This window comes from Lepidochelys olivacea (assembly GCF_965140295.1).
Source record: "Lepidochelys olivacea isolate rLepOli2 genome assembly, chromosome: 7".
Classification (NCBI taxonomy): Eukaryota; Metazoa; Chordata; order Testudines; family Cheloniidae; genus Lepidochelys; species Lepidochelys olivacea.
Window position 1 is genome coordinate 55,046,210 of NC_140417.1, and position 26,653 is coordinate 55,072,862.

The 26,653-nt window shown below is 47.1% G+C and overlaps 1 protein-coding gene across 1 annotated transcript; it reads right to left on the reverse strand.

Moving 5' to 3' along the window:
* Positions 1–160: 160 nt before the first annotated feature.
* LOC311523354 (broad substrate specificity ATP-binding cassette transporter ABCG2-like) lies at positions 161–26,653 on the reverse strand. Its single transcript, XM_084633234.1, has 17 exons — positions 26,549–26,653; positions 24,771–24,845; positions 23,513–23,797; positions 23,150–23,209; positions 18,309–18,423; positions 16,498–16,650; positions 14,936–15,093; positions 13,371–13,522; positions 11,695–11,820; positions 10,334–10,590; positions 9,160–9,242; positions 8,601–8,690; positions 6,343–6,467; positions 5,683–5,837; positions 4,220–4,309; positions 2,690–2,808; positions 161–1,803 (listed from the first exon to the last, which is right to left on the reverse strand). The coding sequence occupies exons 3-17, from the start codon at positions 23,782–23,784 to the stop codon at positions 1,656–1,658; spliced, it is 2,103 nt and encodes a 700-aa protein (XP_084489360.1). The 5' UTR covers positions 23,785–23,797; positions 24,771–24,845; positions 26,549–26,653; the 3' UTR covers positions 161–1,655.

Below are 26,653 nucleotides of genomic sequence, written 5' to 3' on the forward strand. Positions count from 1 at the left end.
GGGCCAGGCAGTAATATAAATAGCTATGGATATGTTAATTAATGGCCGTGTAATACCAAAAAGTGCCTTTTTCCAGCAAACAACACATTTAAAAATGTTTTAATAATTACTTTAAAAACAAGAAGACTAATCACAAACAATTCTAAGTATCAGACAACATTATTTAGTTATTTAAACTGACCTAGTCAACACCAACATTTGTACGAACAATTCAAAGCTGCTGAGGAAGTGAAAAGCCAGGAATTGTGATTTCAGATCTAGCAGGGGCCCTTCCTTATCTGATAGTGAAAAACAGAAGCACACATGTTTTGTGGTGATAGCATGGCTGGGCTCAACTGTGATCTTGATAAGTGCTCTCTGCCTGCCACATATGACTTGCACATGCTTATCTTCAGGACAGTAAGGGTTGTCTTTGCTGCAGCGCTAGCTCGAGCTGTAACTCCAGCGTTGCCTTTAACCTGAGTCAGGCCCACACACAAAAGTCTGTAGATCAAGTGAAGTGGTGCTTTATACTCAAGCTAGCTTGGCCCGGGGGGTGGGTTGAAGCTCCACTGCTGCGGGCATCGGAGCTAGTAATGCAGCTTTTCTGTGCTGCCAACCTAATCATGCTGTGCTGCTCAAGTGTTTGGCCGCACGTCTGCTCCAGTGGAGCTAGGCTCACTTAAGAGGAGTTAACGGTGCGTGAAGATACACTCAGACTGCGGTTCCCTCTATAAAATAAACATTCACCAACATATCACACAGAGGTATCAGATTTTGTACTCTTTCCCTGTACTGAGAATAAGAAATAACTGCAGAATCTTTAGTGCTGCTATGGTGACCTTCGCTGTACATGACTTACTGGTTGCAGCCATTCACTGTATGTATAGAATTAGGCATAATATTTGTTTATTGTTGAAAAATTTCAATTCTGCAATGTTAAATTCCACAGCACACTCTGCGCCCCTGTGAGGTTGAGACCCACTGCTTGAGAAAGACCACACTAGTTGACCATGAGCCTGTTTGGGTTTGGCAGGTCCTACATAGCTGATCTTTCTTCTTTACCTTGTGGTAGGAGAGCTGATTTTGGTATGGGGAAAGCTTCTGACGTTATGATGCTACTAGAGATAAAATCTGCACCATGCCCAGTTTGCAAAGCAAGGCAATTTAAAATGTTTTCTAGTCTTAAACCTTGAAGCGCCTCACAGAACAGGCCTCTTTTGTGATCCAATAGGCACTAGTAAAAACCCGATACCAGTGCAGAAAAACAGTCATCATATACCCATGATAGGCAGAATAAAGGTGATTGCCAAAATGAAATCTGGTTCACATTAATTTATATGTTTAAATATGTTTTCCTGAGATACTGCAGACAGTGGCCACAGAATAATGAAGTTATATAAATTAGAGTACACCTTTACAGAAGTGTGTAAGAGAACATGATTTTCTAACAATTCCCTACAAATAAAATAGCCAGCAATTCAACAATAGACAAGGTAAAAAATGTTACTCATATGATCACATAATAGATGTGCAAAATGTGGCCACTTGTCAAGTGCAAGAAACATCGGGCTTGAGCCGATGCCCACTGAATCTTTCATTGGTCTTCAGTGGGCCTGACAAACTTTGCAGTTTCAAGTCCTGAGGTAAATCACAGAGTAATGTAATGGGTGAGGCTAGGTGAACTTCTTCATGAATCGAAGTTTCCCATAGGCTATCAGGAGGAAGATGGTAGCCATGCAGCCCAGAGCCACTATGTTTTCCCACATGGCCCAGTTGGTAGATGCAATCCCTTGGCTTAACAGATATGTTTCACCATAACACCTGCAGGGGGACATGGGACAGACGTTAATAGTGATACTTAGCATGTTCTGCCAGAGATCTCCAAGTGCTTTGCGAAGGTGGCTACTGTTATTTCTGTTCTGCAGAGACATTTTCTCCCCAAACAGAGACACTGAGGCTTATCCAAAATCACACAGTGGGTCAGTAGCAGAGCTGGGATACAACCCCAGGTCTTCTGACTCCCACTTTTCCTATCCTCTAGACCACTTTGGCTCCTTTATTGGCTTCAGAGTACCAGCAATACCTAATATGTCAGCACAGTGACCCTTTAACCGTCACATCTCACTGTATCCAGGGTTAAAACAGTTTAAGCTGGTACCTTATCTTTTTATACTCTGACTCATTTGGGTTGAAGTGTCCTACCATGAGGTCATACAGCCTGTGCTTCTGCATCATGCCGGGGATGATTTCATTCTTCCTAAACCATCTCAGATGGGAACTTTTTAACCTCTCATGACAACTCCACAGCCTCTCTTTTGTTGTTGATATACCCCATTATGGGAAAACGTGAGGATTTTTTAAAAAAATATTCTTTATAAAGATAACCCATGTCAGGCTACCAAAACTAAATTTCAGATAGGCAAAGTTCGTTTGGATGTGTTGTTGTTCGTCCTTCCCAGGCTGGGGTTCCAGGCCCGCAGCCTACAGTTCCCCCCTGAACTACAGTATATTTGCTAAAATTGCTCAGACACAAGCCCCCCAAAATCTGCTGAGGTGGGTGCCCTGCGATGCTTCCTTGAGAAAGCGGCTGATGAGCATCTACTTTCACGAGCAGTATAGTGACCCCAAGCTAATGGCTGTAAAAACTCCACCCTCAGAAAATTCATTCCCACTGAGGCCCAAGAACTGTTGTAAGCCAGAGACTTACGTTTTTCCAAATTGTGTAGCATTTGGGGAGCAATCAGCTGCATCCCCAGAGGACGCAGTAATATTCTGGGGCTTCTCACCACAGAAGTAAAGGTCTCTAAATTCATTGACTTGCAGGGCCTGTGGAGGAAAGCAGACATCATGATGTAGTAAAATACTGCAACATCATCCTACTGTGCTGATTTCAGAGTAACAGCCGTGTTAGTCTGTATTTGCAAAAAGAAAAGGAGTACTTGTGGCACCTTAGAGACTAACCAATTTATTTGAGCATAAGCTTTCATGAGCTACAGCTCACTTCATCGGATGCTGTGCTGAGTAAACATTCAGCTTTGGGTGAAATCATTTCCTAGGTGCTGCACCCTGATGAAGTGAGAAGTGCTGTGTGTCCCAATGACCTTGAGAGTTAGGCCAGTGGGAGATTTCGACTCCTGGTAGAGCCATCTAAGTTGGACAGGGACCAGTAGAAGAGCAATGTCTGATCCTTCTGGCTGGGGGTTGATCAACAGGTCAAAAAACCTATCCTCAGGGAGGAAAAAATGTTAAGTTACTGAAACAAAGCAAGGGAGCCATTCTAGCAACCAGCACGATAGACTGGGATGACAGAGCGTTATTATTGCCCTAAGCGACGCCTGATGATGCAGGAAGGATATTCAGTTTTGGGTGAAAAGCTATTGGGTGTTTCTCTTCCCTGTGGCTAATTACGCCTGGCAAACATGCAGAGTTTGCTTCTCAGGTCGGCTCGCTAGTTCAAATCCAATTTAAATAGGTAATGTTCAGCTGGAACGGCCAAGATTTTGAAGGGTGGCTAGTGATTCTGGGTACCTGATGTGAGATACCACAAAGTGCTGGGCACCCGCCCTCTGAAAGTCAGGCTCCCTTCAGGTGTCTCACGTTAAGTACCCAAACTGAGGGGCCAAAGATCACTCATTGCCTTTGAAAACCTTAGCTGTTGCTTTCTGAGAAGGTGTCTGAGGTTCTACGTGAACAGGGCTGGGTGTCCCAGCTTGGTCCTGGTGGAAGAAAAGATGGTGTGGTGACTAGGGCACTAGCATGGGATGGTACCACTGCCCTGCCTCCCATGGAAAATTCATTAAAGATGGTGAGGTGCTCAGACACTGTGGTAATGGGCGCCATACAAACAACATAGATAGATGTCCACATCACATATAGTGCCACCACACAGTGGTCACTGCGCTGGCAATCTCTGCTATCAAGCCATGGACTACTGAACTGCCCTCTCACCTATAGAGATGGTCTCTCCAGGCTAGGGGCTAAGCCCATGGGTGGGTGGCAGGATAGGGTGATTTGCCTTGCTGCTGCCCAGGTGGTACCTATTTTGTGGCTCAGTAGAGGAGTTCATTCCCTAGAGCTTCCAACCCAACACCTTTCATGAGAATATATTAACTCATAAAATTATTTTAAAAAGAGTCCTAAGCAATTACTTCAAAATAATTTTATTCACCTTAAAAAACTCTCTAGAAGGTAACACCCTGAGCACCTTATTCATTTCAGAATAACATTTTCTACTCACTGTGAGGCCGTATCTGGGGATGCTGAAGTATTTGAGCCAGTTCAGCCATCCCATGACAGAAGGAAGGTTCACCAACAGGCCAGAAAAGAGCTGAAATGACAGAAGGAAAGAGGCTGTCATGCGTTCACGCACTGACACAGATCCATACACTTTTAGGCCTTGGCAACACAAGAGTTGCGTCACTTTCACTATACCAGTACAGTTAAAGAAACACTGCTCCCCCTAGGGTGGATGCACGTGTACTGGTAAAAGTGTGCCTTATACTGGTTATTCCCCTTCCCACCTGGGAAAACGGCACCTGTATGCCAATCAAACTGCACCCACTCTTCAGGCTGTACCTGTAGAACTACAGGAGTTAAAAACCCATCACCCCCACCTTAAACTCACCCAAGCCTTGAAGAAATGTATTCAAGGAAGAAACAAGTTAATGGCGAAAGCCAAAAGCAAACCAGAGCCAAAGCATAAATGGGGGGGTGAACATCCCCATTCCTCAGACTACGTGCAGCATTCAGCACAACAAAATACATCCCTTTACAGCTTATTTCAAGGTCTTCTCCCCATGACCTGGCACGATATTGTTTGTCCAGGCTGCCTGCAGTGCAGGGAAAAGGGGTTTGTTTTTAAACTTCCTTGACTGAGGTTGTTAAAGAAATCATGAAAACATTTACTTCTATTTGAGACACAGAATTTTGGTGGAAGCAGGCTTGCCTTTGCAGGCTTTGGAGGAGCTGCACCCACTAATGCCACTGGTGAATATGGCCCCTGGCAAGCAGTAAAAGGAGCCCGGTTCTCTCAGCCCAATCCTCGTTACGGACATGCTCACGTCACAGAGCCATGAGCCTCGGCAGCTTTCTTTGCCAGAAGGAAGGCTATTGACTGTGTGCACTGGTAGGGCTATTTGATGGGTCAGAACTGGAATAGCAGGTGAAATTGTGGGTCAGCAGAATTGCACTGGTATGGTGTGCTTGGGACTAGACAAGCAGGGAGCATTGCAGGTCAGGGTTAAGGTGCATTGTAGACCAGCACTGGAATAACTAAAGGTGCAGCAGCAGGTTAGGATGCGGTACACTGGATGCAGGACAGGATGGGAATAGCAGAGGGTGCAGTAGGAGAGTGGTTCACAGGCAGAGCTATGTTGGGCCTGACAACGCAAGGGGTACTGCAGGTCAGTGCTGAGGCCCATGGGCATTTGGCAGCATTAGGTGGAAGTCTAGGACTGGAATAGCTGTGTGGGAGCTGCAAGGCAGAAGTAACATGCATTGGTAGAGTTGTATGTGTGATCTCGGACTGCAGTGACAGGGGGTGCTGGAGGTCAGGACTGAGGTGCACTGTGAACGGGTAAGGGCCAAGACTGTCAGAGCTTCCCCACCCCTAGCAATCCCTCACTTCCATTAGTGCTCAATCCATCCACATCTGCCTTCCATGCAACCCCCTCTCCCCCCAGCCACGCACACAATACTCACAAGCATGAAGACAAAGCAAAGAGTGATAAGCAGATTGGCAATGGCCACTACATTCATCCCAGCACTGATAGCCAGAGACATGGCCGTGGCTGTGTAGGACACTAGCACCAGTGTCAGTATGAAGAAAAAGAACCGTCCTGCTACTGCCTGATAGCCTGTCAAAACAGCAAGAGACAGACAGGTCCGGTGAATGCCTGGGTTACAAAACCTGGGCAGCTGCTCTTGGATCCCTGTCCATGGTAGCAAGACACTTGCTTAGGCGAGGAGCAACAGGGTTTAGAGTTGGCTGCAATGAAGCAGAAGCCAGATGGCCAAGAATTCAGGAGATGAAAACTGAAAAGTAAGTTTACTGGGAGTCGGTAGCCAGCTTCACCCTGCATTCCTGCTGCCGGCTGGCCCTTTTCTAGCATGATTTCCAGCTAGATTTCACCCCATGAATTGTTTCTGTACACCAGACTGCATTTAACAGCCTCCAAACACTCGCACAGTTCAGTCTGTGCAGGGACCCTGGAGGCACTACCTCCCCCCTTTTAAAAAACATTTGTGTGGCTTAGCTGTAGAAATTAAGCATGGACGACTCAGATTCAAGACATCGAAGGTGTTTCTGCAAGAACAAGGGAGGGGAGGAAGGGCGGTTAAGTGAACGTATCAATTCTTTACCAATCATCCAGTAACTTATGCATGAAAAGAGAATGACTGGAACAGTTCTCATGGGCAAAAGGTCCCCAATCAACAAGGCAAAGAAGTATGCGGACACTCGGTAGTACCCACTGGTATACTGATGGCTGTGAAGACAGGAACACAGATTATTGTACATGTTTAGAGGTTATCAATATGGATGAGAACTACAATGAGCAATGTCTATCTGTTAATTATTAAAAAGACATCTGTAATGTCAGGATAACTGGGTTCTATTCTTAGCTCTGCCACTGACTCACTATCCAACCTTGGGTAAGTTGCTTACCTGCTCTGTGCCTCAGTTGCCCAATCCATAAAGTTTGGGGGGGGGACGACGATACTGATCTGCCCCTACAGGGCTGTCATAAGAGCTTCCTTATGCTCTGTAAAGGGTTTTGAGATCCCTGAGTGGAAGGCACTATAGCAGTCTAAAGCCTTACTATGCTGAAAAGGCCCCCCACCCCCAAAGGGAATGGTCCTGAACATTGCACAGGTGGAAGGCCAAAGGCTGGTTCTCACTGGAAGAGGATTGATTTGAAAGTTTCCCTGGCTAACTCTGAAAATCTGTTTCCAAGCGGAAGTGGAAGGCTCAAAAATTGGGACTCACTTCTAGGCCACTGACTCAAATCCAGCCCAGGTCGTAACCACAAGTCATTTGCTGTTTGCTGGGCCAGGTGAAATGAGCTGGTCTCAGGTCAGTTACCAGGGCCAAGGTGCCCCGGTCACCACTAGCACTAACAGGAGCCTGCGCTGGCAGTCTTTGTAGACAGGCCAAGCAATGATTAAGCTGTGGAGGCTGAACTCTGACAGGTCCTCATCCCTAGAGTGCTTTCTAGGGCACAGCGCTGGCAGAAATCAACCTGAGGGAAGCTGGCAGTGCTGCTGCTGAGGCTGTAGTGGGGAAGAGGCAGATGCATCCAGTCTCCAGGGGCTATCATGCCAGCACCCTATGGAGGCACTGCATACACTTTTAAGAGGTAGTTATGTGACAGCTGTCATCTTGTCAACACAGCAGGGATTGATCAAGTGAGCTTCAGAGCTAAAAGTAGGAGTTACTACAGCTTGACCCAAGGCGCTGTAGCTGAGGGCTGTAACAACTCATATCCTGTGTGAATAGGCACAGAAGGGGACCTGTAACATACACTTTCCAGTGCGTTACAGTTGCATTTCAGAGAGAGATTCCTTTAGGGGCAGCTTTAAACCACATTTGCATTACTGCTGTGATGCAAAGGGGACTTCACAGGGGCCAAGGATCTGATGCCCACTGATGTGGAAGCTATTCTTTGAGGTCTATTTCCTATCTATGTATGTGGGATCACCAGGCTCACAGTTCTGGCGTCCTTACAGGGCTGGGCCTCGATGCTAAGCCATTATGGGCAGGGGTGATGGATTCTGCCTAAAAGTGGGGGGGGGGCACAAGGCCCAGCTCCCTCTTTCCCCCGGGGCCCTGTCCCCTGTCCAAGCTGGAAGCCAGAGCCTGCCTGGGGAGCCTGCGCTCCTCCGCCTGCCCAGAGTGGAGGGGCCCGAGAGCAGCTTCTGGCCCATGTCCGGGGCAGGTGGAGGGTCCGTGGATTCCCATAGCTGCCTGTGCGGCTCTTACTCCGATCCAGCTTCAGCTTCCAGCCTGGCCTGGGGGCAGAGCCTCAGGGGCTGAAGAGCTGCAGCCTGGCCATTGTAAGAGTCGCGTGGGCAGCTGTGGGGGACTGTGGACCATCCACCTGCCCTGGGGCCCAGAGGGTGGGGACGCAGGCCAGGGGCTGCTCTTGCCCCCCTCCCCCTCAGCAGGTGGAGGGTCTGCGACTCCCCAGGACTGCTCTTACCTGGGCCATGCTCCAGCTCCTGGCCTGCCTAGGAGGCAGGGCCTCAGGGGGAAGAGCAGTGGCAGTGGGCCAGGCCTGGTCAAAAAGTATGAGGGCCTTGGGCCCTCCATTCTGGTGCCCCTGATTATGGGTTGTCTTATCTCTACCTCTTGAGCACTCCTGTGCAGCTTCTCCAAATTCTGTCCCCCCTCCACTTAGCTTGGGCTCTATGTTCCCTCTGTACCATCCCAGGTTCCTAAAACAGAGCAGGGTCCCTATTTCAGTGGCACGATATTTGATAGCAACAGAGGTTGCAGAGAAGAAGCAATGCCTCAAAGTCAGGTCCTGGCAGGTGAAACTCGTTTCAGGTAGTCTGTCAAAATTCCCACCCTCCGTCCTAAATTCTGATAAAGAAATTGTTGTGGGAGGGCTGCTACTTACACAAACAATTTCTTGTCCTTTATAAACAGCTCGATCGCTGATACACTGGAAAAGCACTGGTTTGTGGTTATAAAAAACAAGGATCCAACCCTGGAATACAAATCAAAATAGTTGAAGACCAAGGCACAGGCCAAATTCTCCAATACCATAAACCTTATCCAGGATCATAGCGCTAGAGACTCCAGAAGCCTATTATATCATCAGGGCATTCCCCTGCCAATACAGTACAGTTCCCTGACACAGGAGGTATCAGAGAGACAAGGTGGGTATGTAATATATGTTATTGGACCAACATTGCATATAGGAGATATCAGATACGTAACTGATACCACCTGTGGCTGTGCCTGTCTCTTCTTGTTTCCTTCATATTCCATGTGGGAATACTCCTGGGGCTGATGGCACAGCTGCTGCTTCAGGAACTACAGTAATGCCTGACCTCGGCACCAAAAGCTAGGATGTCAAACCCTGTTCACCCCTCCTGGATCTGAATGTAGCCCAGGGACCCGATGCCTCCCTGCTGCTGAAATGTAGCAGAGATTGACCCTACTTCAAGCCTTACCGATTCTGAATGCCACTTTGGTCTAGTTTTACTCTGAAAAAGATGGCCCCCACAATCAGGGCTAGGATGATGGTCACTGCAATCTGGAGGTGCAAAGAAAAAGGCATTGTGCAAAGGGAAGAATAGGGAGGAGTCATCGGATAAAACACAAGTCATTAGAGCCACGTACAGGGCCCAAAATTCACATTTGTCTCTGACGTTTTCGGCCAGTGTTTGGGTACAAAGATACTGCGCCAAATTCCCATCAGTTATCCCCAGGACAAGCGTAAAAGCCTTGGCCACACCCCTCCCCAAAGAAACAGAATCACGTGCTCCAAAGTAACATTAACCCTAAACAGGGCAGAGAATTAACAGCACACTCAAAATTCAAGGCAGTGACTACATCCCCAGTGGGATGGAGAACTGACCATTTCCCTGCTACTGTCACTGTACTTGTACAGAACTAAGGCTCGGATCTTTAATGGTGCCTAAGTTGGTTGAGTGCCCATTGTCTAAGAAGGGTGCCTAGTTCCCTTAGGTTCCTGGAAAATTCCAGCCCTATTTTGACAGGTGCTTTATAAATATCGATTGACATAATGGGATTTGGAGTCCTCTGCTTTAAGATCACTGATTGGACTCCAGTCCTGGTCAGCAGGGAGCAAAAGTCATTCAGTGGCCCATGTGAAATTCTGTTTCTTGATGGACATGTGGGCTAGAGATGGCTACGAGGTCACAGGAGTGTTCTGAGAAGAACTCAGCCCACTGTCTCCCTGTGCTGAATCCTGCTTGCTGCTCATTTGTTTAGGGTTAAATAGTGCTTTTAATTACAGTCCCTGTCATTCAGGGCTGTGTAATCTGTATGGAGCAAAGACATTGTGCTTAGGAGACACCGCAAGGAGTCCCAGTTCCTCCCCTGTTTCTGCCTTGCTCCAGAGGCACTGTCATTGACTGCTGGCGTTTACCTGCCATTCAGCTCAGCCAGCCAGCCAGGGGGTCTGCTGCGATGTCTACTAAAGACCTGGAGTTTCACATAGGTCACCAGCCAGCCATTAGGCAGTCACGATTTCTTGCCCCTGCTGACCAGGGCTGGATTCAAACAAGTGATCTAGCGGGGACGGCGATACCACAGCAAGGAGCCTGATAGGACCACTGCAGAGTGAGACTGGAGTGGTCCTGCTCAGCAGCAGTGTCTCACCTGTGCCACAGACGCCTGGGGGTTTCTGATGAGGTTTTTGATGGCACGCTTGGACACCCAGTAGAGCTGGGTGAAGAAGCCATTTGCATATGTGACCTCATTCATGCGCCTTGACTTCCCCTGCTCATTCTGCTGGCTGAGTTCCACTTTCTTCAGCTCTTCTCTTGTGTCCCGATACTGACTGGAGTTCAGATACTGCTGGTGCAGAGTTTCCACTACGCTCCTGTCCGCATTCTGCTCTTCATCACCGATTACCCCTAGAGTAAAGCGCCCAAGACAGGACTCAGCATGACTGGTCCAGTCTCCCATCTTAAACCCAGTACCGCTGGCTCAGTGGGATCTCACTAATGCAACCCCTGATCATGAGGAGCCTGTGAAATCTTTAGCTGACCAGGATTTGGAGTCAATGTTGGAGCTTCCCATTGGGTTTGCTCCAGGTTCCTTATTCATGGAGCCCACTAAAGAGACTGCTGGCCGGCATTGCAGACCAGGGCCCAGGTCTTCAAAGGGATTTAGGTGCCTAACTCTCAATGTAATGAATCAGTAGGTGTTAGGAGCCTAAATCCCTTTGAGAATCTGGGCCCAAGTGACAGCACGCTAGCTACCCAACTGCTTTAAAGGTGGCCGGCACCTTCTTCACTGGGTGGAGGAGTGCGAGTGTGCACCCTCTACAGAGAGATTCTGTGCAACAGGGCTTTCGCTGTCTGGCCATACAACAGACCTGTTGTATTACACAGTGCTGCACACTGCATATGCATACACGGCTACAGAAAAAGACAGTGTTTGATCATAAATCAATGCTGGCTGGTTTGTGTATGTTGCTTCCTTGAAGGACAAGCACTGTTTTCTAGTGGTCAGAGCATAGGATTAGGAATCAGGATGTCTGGGTCCTGCTCCCAGCTATCTGGCTGTCTCAGAGTTTTACACTGCTGCCCATCACCATACTATCTGAGCACCTGCCACATAAAACCAACAGCAATTACCAACATCTCTAATGAATTTCAGGGAGTCTGTGGCACTGCTCCCTTTTCAGGGTCAGAATTCTGCTTGGGCTTGAGTTTTAGTTTGCCTCTGCTACCAGTTATCTGGGTGACCACGGGCAAGTCACTTCCCACAACTCCATGCCTCAATTTTTGCCCACTGTAAAAGAGGGTTGACAGCACAAAAGCACCTTTTCAAAGCATTTTGAGAGCCTGAAGGCTCCTGCTGAAAGGTGCTATATGTGAGGGCAAAGTACGAGTAGGAAAATACAACAAAATGCCCATTCACTAGGAGAAAACAACAAAACAAAAATCTACCCTCACTGCCTGCAACTTCCCCTGCAATCTGGCCAAGGCCTGCTGTCTCATTCACTGGCTCACCTCCTCCAGTCCCTCCATTGTCCAGGCTACTCTGATCACCTCTGCTTGCGGCCACGGCGGTGGAGTCACCGTTTATCACGTCGAGGAAGAAGTCAGCCGGGTTGTTGAAGGGCTCGCATTGAAACCCTGTAGTGATAACAAGCAGAACACATTCATGTTTTAGACAGAACACTGCTTGGTAATGACCAGTTATAAGAACACTCCACCCTCCACCAGCCTCTTTCACACAAGCCTCTTGGGGTGCTTTGGAAACACTGACTAACCACAGCACCGCTGCTGGGAGGGAGGATTACCCCTTGTTTTACAGGTGGGGAAACTGAGGCATATCCATAGGTTAAGTCCACAATTTTGACAAGTCTGCATTGGTTTTGGGTGTTTAACTAGAGACACCTTGGGACTAACTATATCTGCAGCTCCCTCTGCCTTGAACTGAGATGTGGGTGCTCGGCCTTTCTGAAAATCAAGCTCAAGGTATCTCCAGTGCTCTGCAGGGCTAGACTGTCATGGTACCTACTTGGCCTGTGGAGCAATAAGGCCCCTCCATGTCGCCTCTGCTCTGCTGGGGACTCTGGCCACAGGTCAGGAGAGCAGGGCTGCTCGGCCAGCGGTGCCTGTGGCAAGTGAGTGGGTGGGTGAGAAGGGAACTGAGGGGCTGAGGAGACACAATAACACTGGTCTTCTGTCCCCCGCCACTCACTGGCCAGAGAGGAGTAAGCTGTGCACCCACACAATGAAGTGTGCTCCTGAGCACGGAGGGAGGAAGAGTGACAGGGTAGAACGTAAGGTTACAGCACAGTGACAGAGAGAGGAATAGAACCCAGGAGTCCACAAAACACTCTCCATTATCCACAGAAGCAGGGTTCCCACTGTGTAGTCATTACCCTGCTAACACAGGTGTAGGTGTAACACCGACAGACCCTGGTCGTCGGTGTGTGGGTATCGAACCTGGGACCTCTGGAGCTAAATGCATGAGCCTCTACTGCATGAGCTAAAAGCCACATGGCCCTTAGCAAAGGTTGTAGAGCAGACTCATTAATCTCTCTCTCTCCAAGTGATCTTGGTGCCAATAGATGGGACAGAACACCACACCCAGGAGGTGTGTGGGTTACATAGGCACCAACCACAGTGCTTTTCACCCTTTGTAAGAAATACCCTCTTGAACATGATCTTCCCTGCCAGTCTCCCCACCTCCTCAGCAGCCTTCAGACCTGCGGACCCTGCACCCAGATCCCCAGTGGTCCAAAGACCTCAGCGTGAGACCCATTGAGATAACCCTGCCTGGGATGCACATAGCCACCTAACTGTAGTGACCTTGTCATTTGTTTACTGAGCTTCTAAGTGTCTGGGAGCCTGCTGTCGGCCATCATTTTGCGAGGCAGATTGGTTACAATGAGCCCACAAGGGGATATACCCTGAGCTCTCATGGAGACCTTACTTTTGTTTTTTTGCTTTTATTAATCTACATAAAACTCATTCAGACTGGAAACATGGGGCTGCTTTTTGTGTCTAGAAAATGCAGCAATGGGCTAAATGTAGCTGGAGCTGATCCATTGCTATTAAGGATCAGACACTAAGCAATTAAAATAATTTGTTACCTTATCTCTTGCCATGTTTTGAGACGTAAGCACTTAAATATAATAGGGATTAGCATTATTGCATTTGCACTGCAGACTTACCGATAGAACTAAAATAGTTCAGGGCTTGCTTTGCTGGACCATGATACAGCACCTTTCCCAAAGCCAACAACGTCAGGCTGTCAAAGAGCTTGAAAATGGAATAGCGGGGCTGGTGGATAGAGAAAATGATGGTCCGACCTCTTCTCGAAAGTCTAGGATAGGAGCAAAGAGTACAAATCTCAACTGTGCCCATTGTTTGCCAGAAGCTGGGAATGAGCAACAGGGGATGGATCACTTGATGACTACCTGCTCTGTTCATTGCCTCTGAAGCAATCTGGCATTGGCCACTGTTGGACGACAGGATACTAGGCTAGATGGACCTTTGGTCTGACCCAGTGTGGCTGTTCTTATATACATATTTCAGAAGAGAGGGCAAGAGGATCTGGTCATTCACGGTCATTTCTCTTAGCTACTGTTTTAGCCTAGTCTACCCAGACCACTATTACCTAGTTTTCCTTTGAACTAAGTTTGCTGAAAGCCCTTTCACTGGGTGAACATAGTGTTGAAGAAAGTGCCAAACTGACAGCCCTGAAGGCTTTTGCCCTCAGAACAGATACAGCATGGGCAGCAGCTGGGAAAGCTTCCCCTACAATGCCCAGCCAATAAGCTGCAAGCCTGAGAGGGAGGGAGCCATCTCTGGTGGAATGAGAGATTCAGCAGCCTTTCTGGAATGGTTGTTATGGACAATTTGGCCCTATCTACACCCAGCAGTCAGTCCATCTACAGCCTCAGTTACGAGAGACCAGAGGAAACCTGTTATCAGCCATGGCCCATTTTCCTAACGTAGGGAGGAAGTCTGGGCAAAACATTTTGTACAAAACTTTTTTGGTCCAAAACTGCAGATTTGGCAGCATCAAAACATTTTATGTCCATTTCATTAGATTGTTTTGGTCCAAAGACCTAATATATATATATATATATATATATACACATAATTTTTAAACCGGAATTCTTTGACAGTTGTGAAACAAAATATTTCGATTTTTTGGTTTGAAGTGATTTCTTTTGTTTCAAAATTTCCTTTCGTTTTATTAAAACACAAACTGGTGAAAACTAAAATTAAACTTTTCGATTTTGTCAAGATAAAGTGGCTCATTCAACCCAAGAGGATTTGGGATTTTTTGAGTCTTCCATTTGCTGAAAATTTTTGAAAAGTTTAATTTTTGGTTCAACCCAAAACAAATTTTGCTATTGTTACTTCTTGGAATTGCCAGCAAAACTGAAAAATCCACCATTGGACAGCTCTAGTCGCTCTGAGTGACAGCCAAAAAGTGACTAGACCATGAGGACTGAGCTCTCAAATCCTCCCTGCTCCAGAGGTGACCTCTTTGGGACAGAGCTGGGGTGCATTGGTTGCAGTGGGAAGCTGGCAACGGGACTGTCCATACTGTGGCCGTTCACTGGGCTTCAGCTCAGAGCCCTGAAGAAGTCAATGGGCTTTGGATCAGGCCCTGAGAAAGAGACTGCCAGGCCAGCCTCTTTCACCAGCACTAAGACTAGGAAGCCAAGGGTTTAGATGAGCACAGAAGCATTGGTGTTAGATAATAAACCCCTGCAGCTCCTACCTTTTTAGGAGGATGAGCACCGCGTTGGCTGTGCTAGCATCCAGGCCAGTGGTGGGTTCATCCAGGAACAGGACTGGGGGCTCCGTGATGAGCTCCATGCCGATGTTGGTTCTCTTCCGCTCCCCGCCTGACACCCCTCGGATTAGTTCTGTTCCTACCTACAGCAAAGAGTTTTGTGTTTGGTACCTGGCTTTGCTGTGGAGCACCAGGGTTGCCATGGCAAGCAGCAGAGGTGAAAGTAAGCCAGTATGGTCCGGTACGGTATACCGGCAAGAGCTGGTACACCGCCAACTGTACTGGCTTCCCCAGGCTGGTGATTTAAAGGGCTGGGGCTCCCGGCAGTGGCTGGAGCCCTGGGCCCTTTAAATCGCCACCCAAGCCCTGCTGCCAGAGCCCTGGGGTAGCGGCGGCAGCCGGGAGTCCCTGGGGCTCCGTCAGCGATTTAAAGGGCCCGGGACTCAGTTGCGGTAGCAGCAGCTGGGAGCCCCAGTTCCTTTAAATCACCGCTGGAGCCCCAGGCTGTTGCTGCTACACCAGTGCTCCGGCAGCAGGGCTCAGGTGGCAATTTAAAGGGCCTGGGGATTTAAAGGCCCTGCCTCCGGTTGAGGCCCCGCCCCCCTGCTCAGGACTCTGGCATATCGGTAAGTCCTTTAAGTTACTCTCACCTCTGGCAAGCAGTCCCATTAACTCCCAGGGGACTAGCCATGTCTGCAAGCGCTAGGCCAAGCCGTGCTTGCTGGATCCTGTCCTCAGGGGACACCATAGCGGCAGTGTGGAGATCATATACAAGAGCAAATATTTCAAACACAAGTTGTGCTGCTGGCTAAAGGCAGCCTGATTTTCAGAGATTCTGAGCACCGGCAGCTCCCAGGGAACCAGAGATGGGGCAAGGATGGATTCACCCCATTGTGGGATGGGCCCCATAGCCTTTTCCACTGTGCGGTTGAGTGCTCAGCTACCACAGTGATGGGCATGGCATAAGGGCCTGAGTAGACCAGAGGGGACAATGACGACACCTCAGCTGAGATTGCCACCTGGGGCCCTTCTGACCCCTCATGAGTTTTAGCATCATGACCCCGACTTTCTCACATCGTACCGCAAAGCCAGGAAGTGGCTGGCAAAGGAGAGAGCCCTGTGATCTGGGGGGCTGTGGGCAAAGTTCTTCCCCTGTTCCTACATAGCACATGCACACTGGACATGGTCCAAGCTGCCCCACTTCCTGGAGCTCAACAAAACCTAAAACTGCCTTCATGGCTCAGCTGTTCCTACTGTCTTCTCTGCAGGATCCCTCCTACCCTAGTTTTCTCAGCCTTAGAGAGAGACACAAACTCTTTTATATCTCTGGCTTGGAGCTAATGGGATGCAGCTGAACCAACATCAGAGTGAGCCAGCAAAAGTAACTCTACATCTCTGTGCTGGTTGTAGCCCCTGAGTGCAGGGCAGCTCAGCAGAATAGCCCTGCATTCCTACCATGGTACAGTGCCCATCCCCACTATAGGGGTGAGAAGTTAGGATTCTGAAGCAGGTTCTCCCCCTGACCCCTCCTCCCGGCAGGTACTCGCCTTAGCATCAGCTACTTTGCTGAGCCCCAGTTCAGTGATTATCTGGATGACCCGCTCTTCCTTTTCTTTAAAGCTGATGGAGCTGGGGAGGCGCAGGGCCGCAGAGAAGAGTAGATTCTCCCTCACAGTCAACGTGCCCATAACCACGTCATCCTGAAAACAATGCAAATTCACTGCTGAAAAGCCAAGGACATTTCAGCTCAGTCCCAGGCACCTTGTTATTTGCCTTTCTGTAGCAGCGAGCGACCCCAGCAGGGATCAGGGCCCATTGTGCCAGGAGCTGTACATACACACAGTGAGGGTCAGCCATTGCCCCAGACAGCTTGCAATCTGAATAAACAAGGCACACAAAGGGCTACAGAGATGGGGACGGGACTCACACAGCAGGTCAGTAAACAGAACCCAGGTCTCTTGTCCCCTAGCCCGATGCGCTATCCACTAGGCAACACTGCTTCCCACAAAGGCTGCTGTAGTGCTGGAAATGCAGGCTATGCAGCTTTGCACTGGGAGGTCATTTGTCATGTAAGTTACTGTGGGCCTGACTCCCAGAGGTGCTGAGGACTGAGAACTCCAGCTGAAGTTGCAAGTACTTAGTCTCGATAGGTTGAAAAGCAGCCCCTCGGAGGAGCCAAGGCCCCCAATATGAGACTGAGCCAGCGAAACACTTTTAACACCTATTGGCTCCAGCTGCAAGTCATACTCAACCCCACAAAGCACCAAAACTGTGGGTGGAATCCTGGCCCCAATGACATAAATGGGGGTTTGCCACTGACTTCAGCATCACCAGTGCTTCCATCCGACATTCTTCTGTAGCACCTGGTCAGGAAGCACCACCCCCACTGCTCTCAAAACGCAACTGTTCAACACAGTCCTGGGCACTTCGATCAGATTAAACCTGTCAAATTTGCACATATCTGTGCAGCTTCATAGCATTGAAATTACTATTTAAGGCTTGCAAGCCAGACCTTCAGCTGATGGAAATCAGCAGAGTTCCATAGACAATGCTTAGGTACATCAGCCAAAGTGCTGACTCTGTGGATAATTAATATGGTTCCAAGGCAGGAGAGGAGCAGATATCTTTAACCTGCTGACGCCCTTCATCCACCTACAAAGCAGAAAAAAGGGGGGGGCACAGCCCAATAATTTTCCCCATATGCAGGTCACTTTGCATTTTGCTTTGGTTGCTTTATAGATAGCCGGTGGGTTGGAAACTGGAATTCTTATGGGAAAAATCAAAATCCTTCACACTTTCTAAGAGCTACGGGGGAATGTTTGGATCCTGGGACTTGACATCAGCTGGAGGATTGAAAGCCAACATCAATTCAACCTCTGTTTTCAGCTGCTGCTTTAGTTGCCAAGTTCAGGTATATTCTCTTTGCCTCTCCCAGCTACCTGAATTCTAGGTTGTCATTGCTACTCTGGAATGAGCTGAGTCCACCATTTTAATCTCGTTCCACGATTCAACTGGCACTTCCTGCCTGTAACGTGGTAGGAGTGAGGCTGACCAGAGTCTGAAGAAAATCCTTAGAGCTCTTGTTGCTTCCCAGCTTTAGCAAGGACTAGATATAGTAAAACATCTGATGACAACCACCCACCTGCATCTGAAGGGCCCTGCTTGAGATGTCTCTGCCTGTGGGCCATCACCTTGGTTAAAGAACCATGTGACCATGTAGGAGTCTGGATGCCACTTTTCCATTCTCATGCAACCCCCTTTACAAAGACTTCACACCTTGACCACTCTTGATGACCAATATCTCTGCTCCTCAGCTTCTCCCAGCCAGGAGGCAGAGAGAACAGAAACAGACACTGACCTGCACGACATATCCTGAGATACACTTGAAATTCGGAGGTTGCGGGAAGCCATCTACGAATACTTGCCCAGACAGGCCAGCAGGGTCCTTTCTAGCAGCCAGCACATCTAGGAGACTAAAGACAAGCAACAGTCCTTAGGTTCCTCCATAACTACTCTTATTTTCATTGGGAAAATCATTTCGCAATTAGGGATAATTACTAAGGCTTTACAGTAACAGCCGTGTTAGTCTGTATTCGCAAAAAGAAAAGGAGTACTTGTGGCACCTTAGAGACTAACCAATTTATTTGAGCATGAGCTTTCGTGAGCTACAGCTCACTTCATCGGATGCATACCATGGAAACTACAGCAGACTTTATATATACACAGAGAATATGAAACAATACCTCCTCCCACCCCACTGTCCTGCTGGTAATAGCTTATCTAAAGTGATCATCAGGTGGGCCATTTCCAGCACAAATCCAGGTTTTCTCACCCTCCACCCCCCCCCACAAATTCACTCTCCTGCTGGTGATAGCCCATCCAAAGTGACAACTTTTTACACAATGTGCATGATAATCAAGTTGGGCTATTTCCTGCACAAATCCAGGTTTTCTCACATCCCCCCCACCCCCATACACACACAAACTCACTCTCCTGCTGGTAATAGCTCATCCAAACTGACCACTCTCCAAGTTTAAATCCAAGTTAAACCAGAACATCTGGGGGGGGGGGTAGGAAAAAACAAGAGGAAATAGGCTACCTTGCATAATGACTTAGCCACTCCCAGTTTCTATTTAAGCCTAAATTAATAGTATCCAATTTGCAAATGAATTCCAATTCAGCAGTTTCTCGCTGGAGTCTGGATTTGAAGTTTTTTTGTTTTAAGATAGCGACCTTCATGTCTGTGATTGCGTGACCAGAGAGATTGAAGTGTTCTCCGACTCGTTTATGAATGTTATAATTCTTGACATCTGATTTGTGTCCATTTATTCTTTTACGTAGAGACTGTCCAGTTTGACCAATGTACATGGCAGAGGGGCATTGCTGGCACATGATGGCATATATCACATTGGTGGATGTGCAGGTGAACGAGCCTCTGATAGTGTGGCTGATGTTATTAGGCCCTGTGATGGTGTCCCCTGAATAGATATGTGGGCACAATTGGCAACGGGCTTTGTTGCAAGGATAAGTTCCTGGGTTAGTGGTTCTGTTGTGTGGTATGTGGTTGTTGGTGAGTATTTGCTTCAGGTTGCAGGGCTGTCTGTAGGCAAGGACTGGCCTGTCTCCCAAGATTTGTGAGAGTGTTGGGTCATCCTTTAGGATAGGTTGTAGATCCTTAATAATGCGTTGGAGGGGTTTTAGTTGGGGGCTGAAGGTGACGGCTAGTCACCTGGATTTGTGCTGGAAATGGCCCACCTGATGATTTGCTGAGTATTTGCTGATGATTTGATGAGTATTTGCTTCAGGTTGCGGGGCTGTCTGTAGGCAAGGACTGGCCTGTCTCCCAAGATTTGTGAGAGTGTTGGGTCATCCTTTAGGATAGGTTGTAGATCCTTAATAATGCGTTGGAGGGGTTTTAGTTGGGGGCTGAAGGTGATGGCTAGTCACCTGGATTTGTGCTGGAAATGGCCCACCTGATGGTCACTTTAGATAAGCTATTACCAGCAGGACAGTGGGGTGGGAGGAGGTATTGTTTCATATTCTCTGTGTATATATAAAGTCTGCTGTAGTTTCCACGGTATGCATCCGATGAAGTGAGCTGTAGCTCACGAAAGCTCATGCTCAAATAAATTGGTTAGTCTCTAAGGTGCCACAAATACTCCGTTTCTTTTTACTAAGGCTTTGCATTTCTGTTGGGCCTGCACTGTAATTTGCTCAGAGCATGCTGTGAACTGACTGATCTCAGCTACAAGCAGTGCAAGAGGCATTAGGTTCAGGCCTCAACTGCACTGGGATTTTAGCCATTGGAACAAACTCTTACTGTAGGTGCAATTCACAGGTGCACATCATGTTGCACTCGTGTAAATAGTGCCTACAGCTAGGAGATTGTCCTGGAGCAGCCACAACACTGGTAGAGCTGGGTGGTAGTTTGCAGCCAAAATGTTTTTCTGGTGAAAAACGCAAAGATTTGATGACAGCAAAATTTTTCAGGAATTCCTGTTGATTTCACTGCATTGTGTGTAAAAAAACCCCAAACCACAAAAATATTCTGAAAGTCTAACCATTTCATTTCAACATTTTCAGAGTGAAACGGTTCCATTTTTTAAATTGCAAATAACTTGTCCTTTTGAACTTTTCCTCTTTTATTTTTTTAAAAATTGAAAGCAATAAAAAAATGCTCAAAACTGAAAAAAAATTTTAGATGTGGGTCAAACATGATATTCTGTTGGACCTGAAACCAATATTTTTTGACTTTCTGATTCACCAAAAACGTCAAACATCATTTTCTGTTCAGCCAAAACCAATATTTTTTGGAATGACAAGTCAACTGAGAATTCTGTTATTCACCCTACTCTAAGCAGTGGCTTTAATCCCAGTGGAGACAAGGAATGAGTCTTTCTGCTAACAGCCAAACTCAAGCTAATTTTTTATAACTCAGAAATGTGCTGTATAAGTTTCCTATCCATTGTAAATGAGGAGCAACTATATATATGTGTGTATATATATATATATATACACACACACACACACATACAAAAAGAGGTGAATAAAACACTATTACCAAAGTGAACTCTTAGGTTTGGTCTACACTTAGAATTTATATTGGTATAGGTATGTCGGTGAATAGCAACAAAACCGCCAGTATAGATGCAGATGTATACAGAAAAGTACTTCTTTCAATGTAGCTAACAATGTTCCTACATCGGAGGAAAACTCATTCTGTTGGTGTTTGCTGTATCTACGCTGACAGGCCTATGCCGACGTAGGCTCTGTAATGCAGACATAGCCTTATGCAGATAGGATTTTGTCCTATCCTGGGTGAATACAAATGGATGCTTTTTTGAAAAAAATTTAGATATCAAATATTATTTAAATCAGATTTTTTTGGTTTTATTTAAATTGTAATAAGTATTTTTAAATATACATCTGTTTCAATGAAATCTGAATTTAATGCAAAATATGTTAAGGCCTAAACATCTTATAATCTCATAAAGCATTTAAATATGACATAAATATTCTGTTTTGTGTGTTTAATTAAATTCTAGTTGCAGCTTGACACAAATCATGAGCAAAACATTAATTATCTATTAAATAAGCAAGATATCATTCACCTTTTTCTAACATACTAAAATGTACAATTAATAAGAATCTGAAAACATTCTGCTCTATAATTGCTTAAATAAATGTATATAGTTGTAGTGTACCCTTGTAGGCTGCAAAAAGATGCACCAAATCTAGCGTAAAAGCTCTCTTTAGTGGTAAATCAACATATTTTAATAGCTATTTCAACAAATGAGAAGGCACCTTTCTTTAGAAAATAACTGAAGTACAAATGGAAAGGTTGATGAAAATTGCTGATTTAAAACGAGGCTTGCCACGTGGTGATTTAAATCATTATTTCAATCATGGATTTAACTGGCTTTGATTTAAATCACTCTACCCTGCTGGGAGGAGTTCAACGAAGGCTGTAAGAGACCATCTCACCCCCCACTCTGATCTTCCTGGGTGATGACCCTGCTCTAGGCCTTGCATTGCAATGATCTTCCATGAGCTACTTTGCCCATCACTGTCGCTCGTACATTGACCACCGTGGTGGTGAGAGCATGGCAATGCAAGACTCTTTTCCTCCCACACAAGAGCAAGTCAACAGATCCAACTTTGAAATGGAAGTAGCCTACTTTGTACTTCCCTAGCGTCTTTCACCCAGGGATCTCCAATCACTTTACAAACATTGCTGCAGCCCCTCTGCACCCCTGTGAGACAGGAAAGTATTATCATCCCCCATGCTACAGATGGGGAGAACAAGGGAAATCATTTGCTCAAGGTTATGGAGCAAATCAGTTACAGAACCATGAACAAAACCCTGGGGTCAGACTCTGCTCCCTCCCAGAGCTGGGAATAGAATCCCAGAGTCCTGCCTCTTCTCTAAGAACTAGACCAGTGTTTCCCAAACTAGGGACGCTGCTTGTTCAGGGAAAGCCCCTGGAGGGCCGGGCCGGTTTGTTTACCTGCCGTGTCCGCAGGTTCGGCCGATCGCAGCCCCCATTGGCCGGGCACAGCGAACCGTGGCCGGTGGGAGTGGTGATCGGCCGAACCTGCAGACGCTGCAGGTAAACAAACCGGCCAGCCCGCCAGGGGCTTTCCCTGCACAAGCGGTGTCCCAAGTTTGGGAAACACTGGACTAGACCATGGGTTCTCAACCTGGGGGTTGTAACCTGATAGAAAACAGGGAGTCACAATCACCCTGGTAAACAGGAGACTACATGGGAGGGGGGTCCAGAGTGGCTGCAGTATGGAAATGGTTGAGAACCCCTGCGTGAAACTACACTCTCAGTTGAAGCCCATGCAATGTGTATACACCGGCCATGAATAAATTTGGGCTGGAAATTAGCAGAAGATTTCTAACTATCGGAGGGGCAAGATTCTGGAACAGCCTTTGAACTGGAGTAGTGGGGCAAACAACCTATCTAGTTTTAAAACAGAGCTTGATAAATTCATGGCTGGGATGATATGACGTGGCTGCCTGTGACAGCAGGGGACTTGATCCAGCAGGTTCCTTCCAGACCTATGTTCCTAAATCACGAAGGTGCCTTTCCAGGACCTTAGATTTTTCCATCTATTCTCCTCCAGCACCCAATGAGTTGAGTTTCCACCTAGGACTGTTCATTCTCCATTGGAGGAAACCAAAGAAATACTCACGAGGATTTGCCGCTCCCTGTTGGTCCCAGGATAGCATTCAAACCCGACTTCATAATGCCACTGGAAGAGAAGGGAAACAGTTATTTGCAAATGGGGATCTGCCTCCGGGGAGCCCCTGGCAGAACCGGGGCCTGACTTTGGATCCAAACACATTCCTTGGGGTGGGAAGTTTTAGAAAAATTATGAATAAAAAAGTGAAACATCCTCCCTCACGCCAATTTGAAAGCAGTAACCATGTTCCCTTCCTTGTCCCTAGTCCTCAGTGGCATAAAGGAGGCTTCTGCAGGAGATGATGCCTCTCCCCTCTAACAAATTTCACTCCTCTCCTTTCTCCAAAAGAGATTTTGGGATGCATGAACTTACCACACATTGTGGAGAATCTTCTTCTCCACCGTTGTCCGTTTGCAGAGGGGCCCATGGGACTGTTTGATGGTGTACTGGATGTCATGGAAGCTCACGACAGAGCCCCTAGGGCACTGAAGGGATTCTCGTGTTGGGATAGAACGCAGGAAATTGCCTGCTCCTTCTTCCTCCCCGATGGATAGGATGCTGTGATTGGCTGTGCCTGACCTCATGTCTTTGTTACAGAGGTTGAACTCCACTGGAGGAAGGTCAGGGTGCTCCACAGCTCCCATCTGTTGGAATTGACTGGGTGGGAAACATTAGAAAAAGGGCAGAAAATAAAAGTTTTTTGTAAGAAGAAAAACAATTTTGAATCTTAAAAAAAAAAAACCAACCAAAAAACCACCCCAGCTCTGAAGCTCAGATCCAGGCTTCACTATCATCCAGAACAACACACATGGCAAGTGTGAAGAACCGGACCTGTACATGTTTGGGAAGCTTAGATTAGCAAGAGGAGTGACTGAGTGAGGTGGAAAGTCACAGCCACAGGTAGGGATTTGGGGTGAGTGTGACGGCTGCCATCCTGGCCTACAACAGGGGACTGAACCAGCTAAAAACACGCACTGTTACAGCTAGAAAGCACTGTTGCTGGGCCTGTGACAATTCAGACCCTTGCGGATTGGCATGGAGGTGACATGTAGCAAAGCACACACTCACCAGTAGATTACAAATTAAGCCACCTTATACTAGTGAAACTTCGAATAGGGCAGATCAGTCACTCAGGGCTTGTCTACACACACAAGAGGTACCAATATAACTATACTGGTACAGTTAAAGTAACACAACCCCCCCCCCCCATGCATATGCCAGTACATCACTAAATAGGTACTTTATAGCAATACAGCTCTTCCCATCAAGGAAGGGGAATAAGCTATATAATAAATAAACCCTTCAGATCAGCTTTATCAGCCAAGGGAGGAGCAGGGAGATTTTTTCAAGTGGTAGATAGGTGTCTTGGACAATTTCCTCTGAGAGTAATATCCCATGATGCAGTGGGGGCTCTATTGAGGATTGGGGTAAATGTTACATGCTCTTGCAGGAAGCTGATCACAAGGGACTGACCAGCTAGCCAATTTAGCCACCAAGTGTCCCGCACTAGCCCCTGGGCTGAGGCTTGGTGTAGGGCAGTTGATGGGTGAGCTGCGAGGGAGCTTGTCTTTCCAAGAACGCGTAGAAATCCCTCAACGCTCTGCCCGTATTTCTCATCCCCATGGCTCACCTACTCACCCCGCAGTCCCTGTAAGCCGAAGGGAAGAGGTGACTGAGGGAAGCAGAAACTGGCTTCAAAGGCAACCTGCAAAGGAATTAAGAGGTGGTTGGACTTGTGCCCTGCTTGTGTTTCTTTGTGATGGATAAAGAAGGCCTGAAAGGCTGGGGTGAGGGTTTTGTTTAAGTAATGTCAAAATTCTGCTTTGTTTTGTTTTTTTCTCTTAGAAAGTCACTAATGTGAGTCTGGTCTCCTCCATTGAACTGATCCGGTGGAAGGGGAAGAGCTGCTTGCCACATTCGAAATACAGAGCTTGTCTGTCCCGAAGACCATGTAAGAACTGGAGAACCAGCGTGACGTCACCAGAGTCCTGAGTTCACAGCCATTCAGGTGGTTGAGCTCTTTGTAAGTTTCTCTTTTCCTCTGAGTTTCCTGGAGCGTTAATGATTGTTTGATAACAAAGGTAACTTATATTACCAACAAGTCCTCTCGAGCTAGCTTCGCCTTAACATACACAGGCTAAAACATGACAGGGACAAAGCTACAGCGCTGCAGCTACACTGCTATAGCACTTCAGTGGAGACACTTACGACAGCGGCTGCAGGGATTCGCCTGTCTCTGCACTAAACCACCTCCCCTAGGGGTGGTGGCGGGGCTGACGGAAGATCTAATGCTGTCTACTTGGGGTTTAAGGGCGGCTTAGTTACATCTCGCAGGGAAGTGGATTTTTCACACCCTCAAGCAAAGTAGCTGGGTTGATCTAATTTTCTAGTGTAGACCAGCACGGTTGCATCAAAGACATGATTTTAAACCGATTTAGTTAAATAGGTGCAGCTCCGTGTGTGGACACGTCAACTGATTTAAACCAGGCTTAGATCAGTTACAAGAGCAAGCTAACCAGTTTTAAACCAATATAAGGTGTCCACACAGGGGTTTGCCTTGGTTTAACTCAATTTGTAAATTCAACCAGGACATGTACATCTGTGTGTACACAACCCAAAGTCTTTATTCCAGGGTACATTTTTCAGGTTTGGCATTCTGACATGGGCTAGTAAATGGCGAAGGGCTGAGAATAGGAGAGGGGAGACATCTGAGATAAGCCAGAGGCAGTGGGGAGGGGTTCCCTTTGGGGAAAACTCAGATAGGAGCATTAATGTTCTTTCGCACAAAGCCCTAGAATCAACCAGAAAGAAAAGAGCCAGGAGCCCAGCTACAACCCCAGATCTCATAACTTAAATGATCAGGGGTCGAGCTCCTTGTTCGCTTCAAGCAATATCTGAATGTCCCAGGCATTAAGACAAAGGAAATAACAAAGAGCCACCCTTTCCTCTCAAAGTACAGTGAAACAAGATGCAAAAGTGTCTCTGTCTGTGCTGCTCCCAAAGGTCTCCGTGGGACCTGGATTTCCACATTAACCACAAGCTAAAGAACTGTATTTCCATCAGCTGTTTTAAATGTACAAACAAACTACACTGGACAAAATGCTAGTCTGTCCTTGTTAAATACTATTCAGGAGCACCCACTGCCGCCAAAGAAATGTCTGAGACAGAATAATTTCAGATGAACAGATAAATCAATCTGTATTTTCACCTATTGTAGCTGTTTACTGGGTGCTCATCAACGCTCTCTTGGTTTTCCTTCAGTTAACATTTTTAAACACTGAAATGAATCACTCTATAAAATAGCCATCTTCTCCCCAAAGCTGAGCTGCAGAGAATGGCAAATCTTTGCAATCCATACACTCTCCCCATGTCCCAGACCCAGGAGCAAAACCCCAAAGGAATCATCACCTCTTTGTTCCCTAGATCTCAGCTTTGCTTCCTCTCAGCTGCTGTATCCGGAGGTCTTCCAACAGTGAGTGTGCGGAGTGTGATTCTCTACTCTGTGGCGTGCGG

Excerpts from the sequence above, each read along its gene's own strand:
- LOC311523354 (XM_084633234.1), bottom strand. The coding sequence starts at position 23,784 with ATGGGAGCTGTGGAGCACCCTGACCTTCCTCCAGTGGAGTTCAACCTC. Across the intron at positions 11,821-13,370 it reads GAACTATTTTAGTTCTATCG|GGTTTCAATGCGAGCCCTTC; the intron begins GTAAGTCTGCAG and ends TTATCACTACAG. Across the intron at positions 9,243-10,333 it reads CCCAGGCGTCTGTGGCACAG|ATTGCAGTGACCATCATCCT; the intron begins GTGAGACACTGC and ends TTGCACCTCCAG.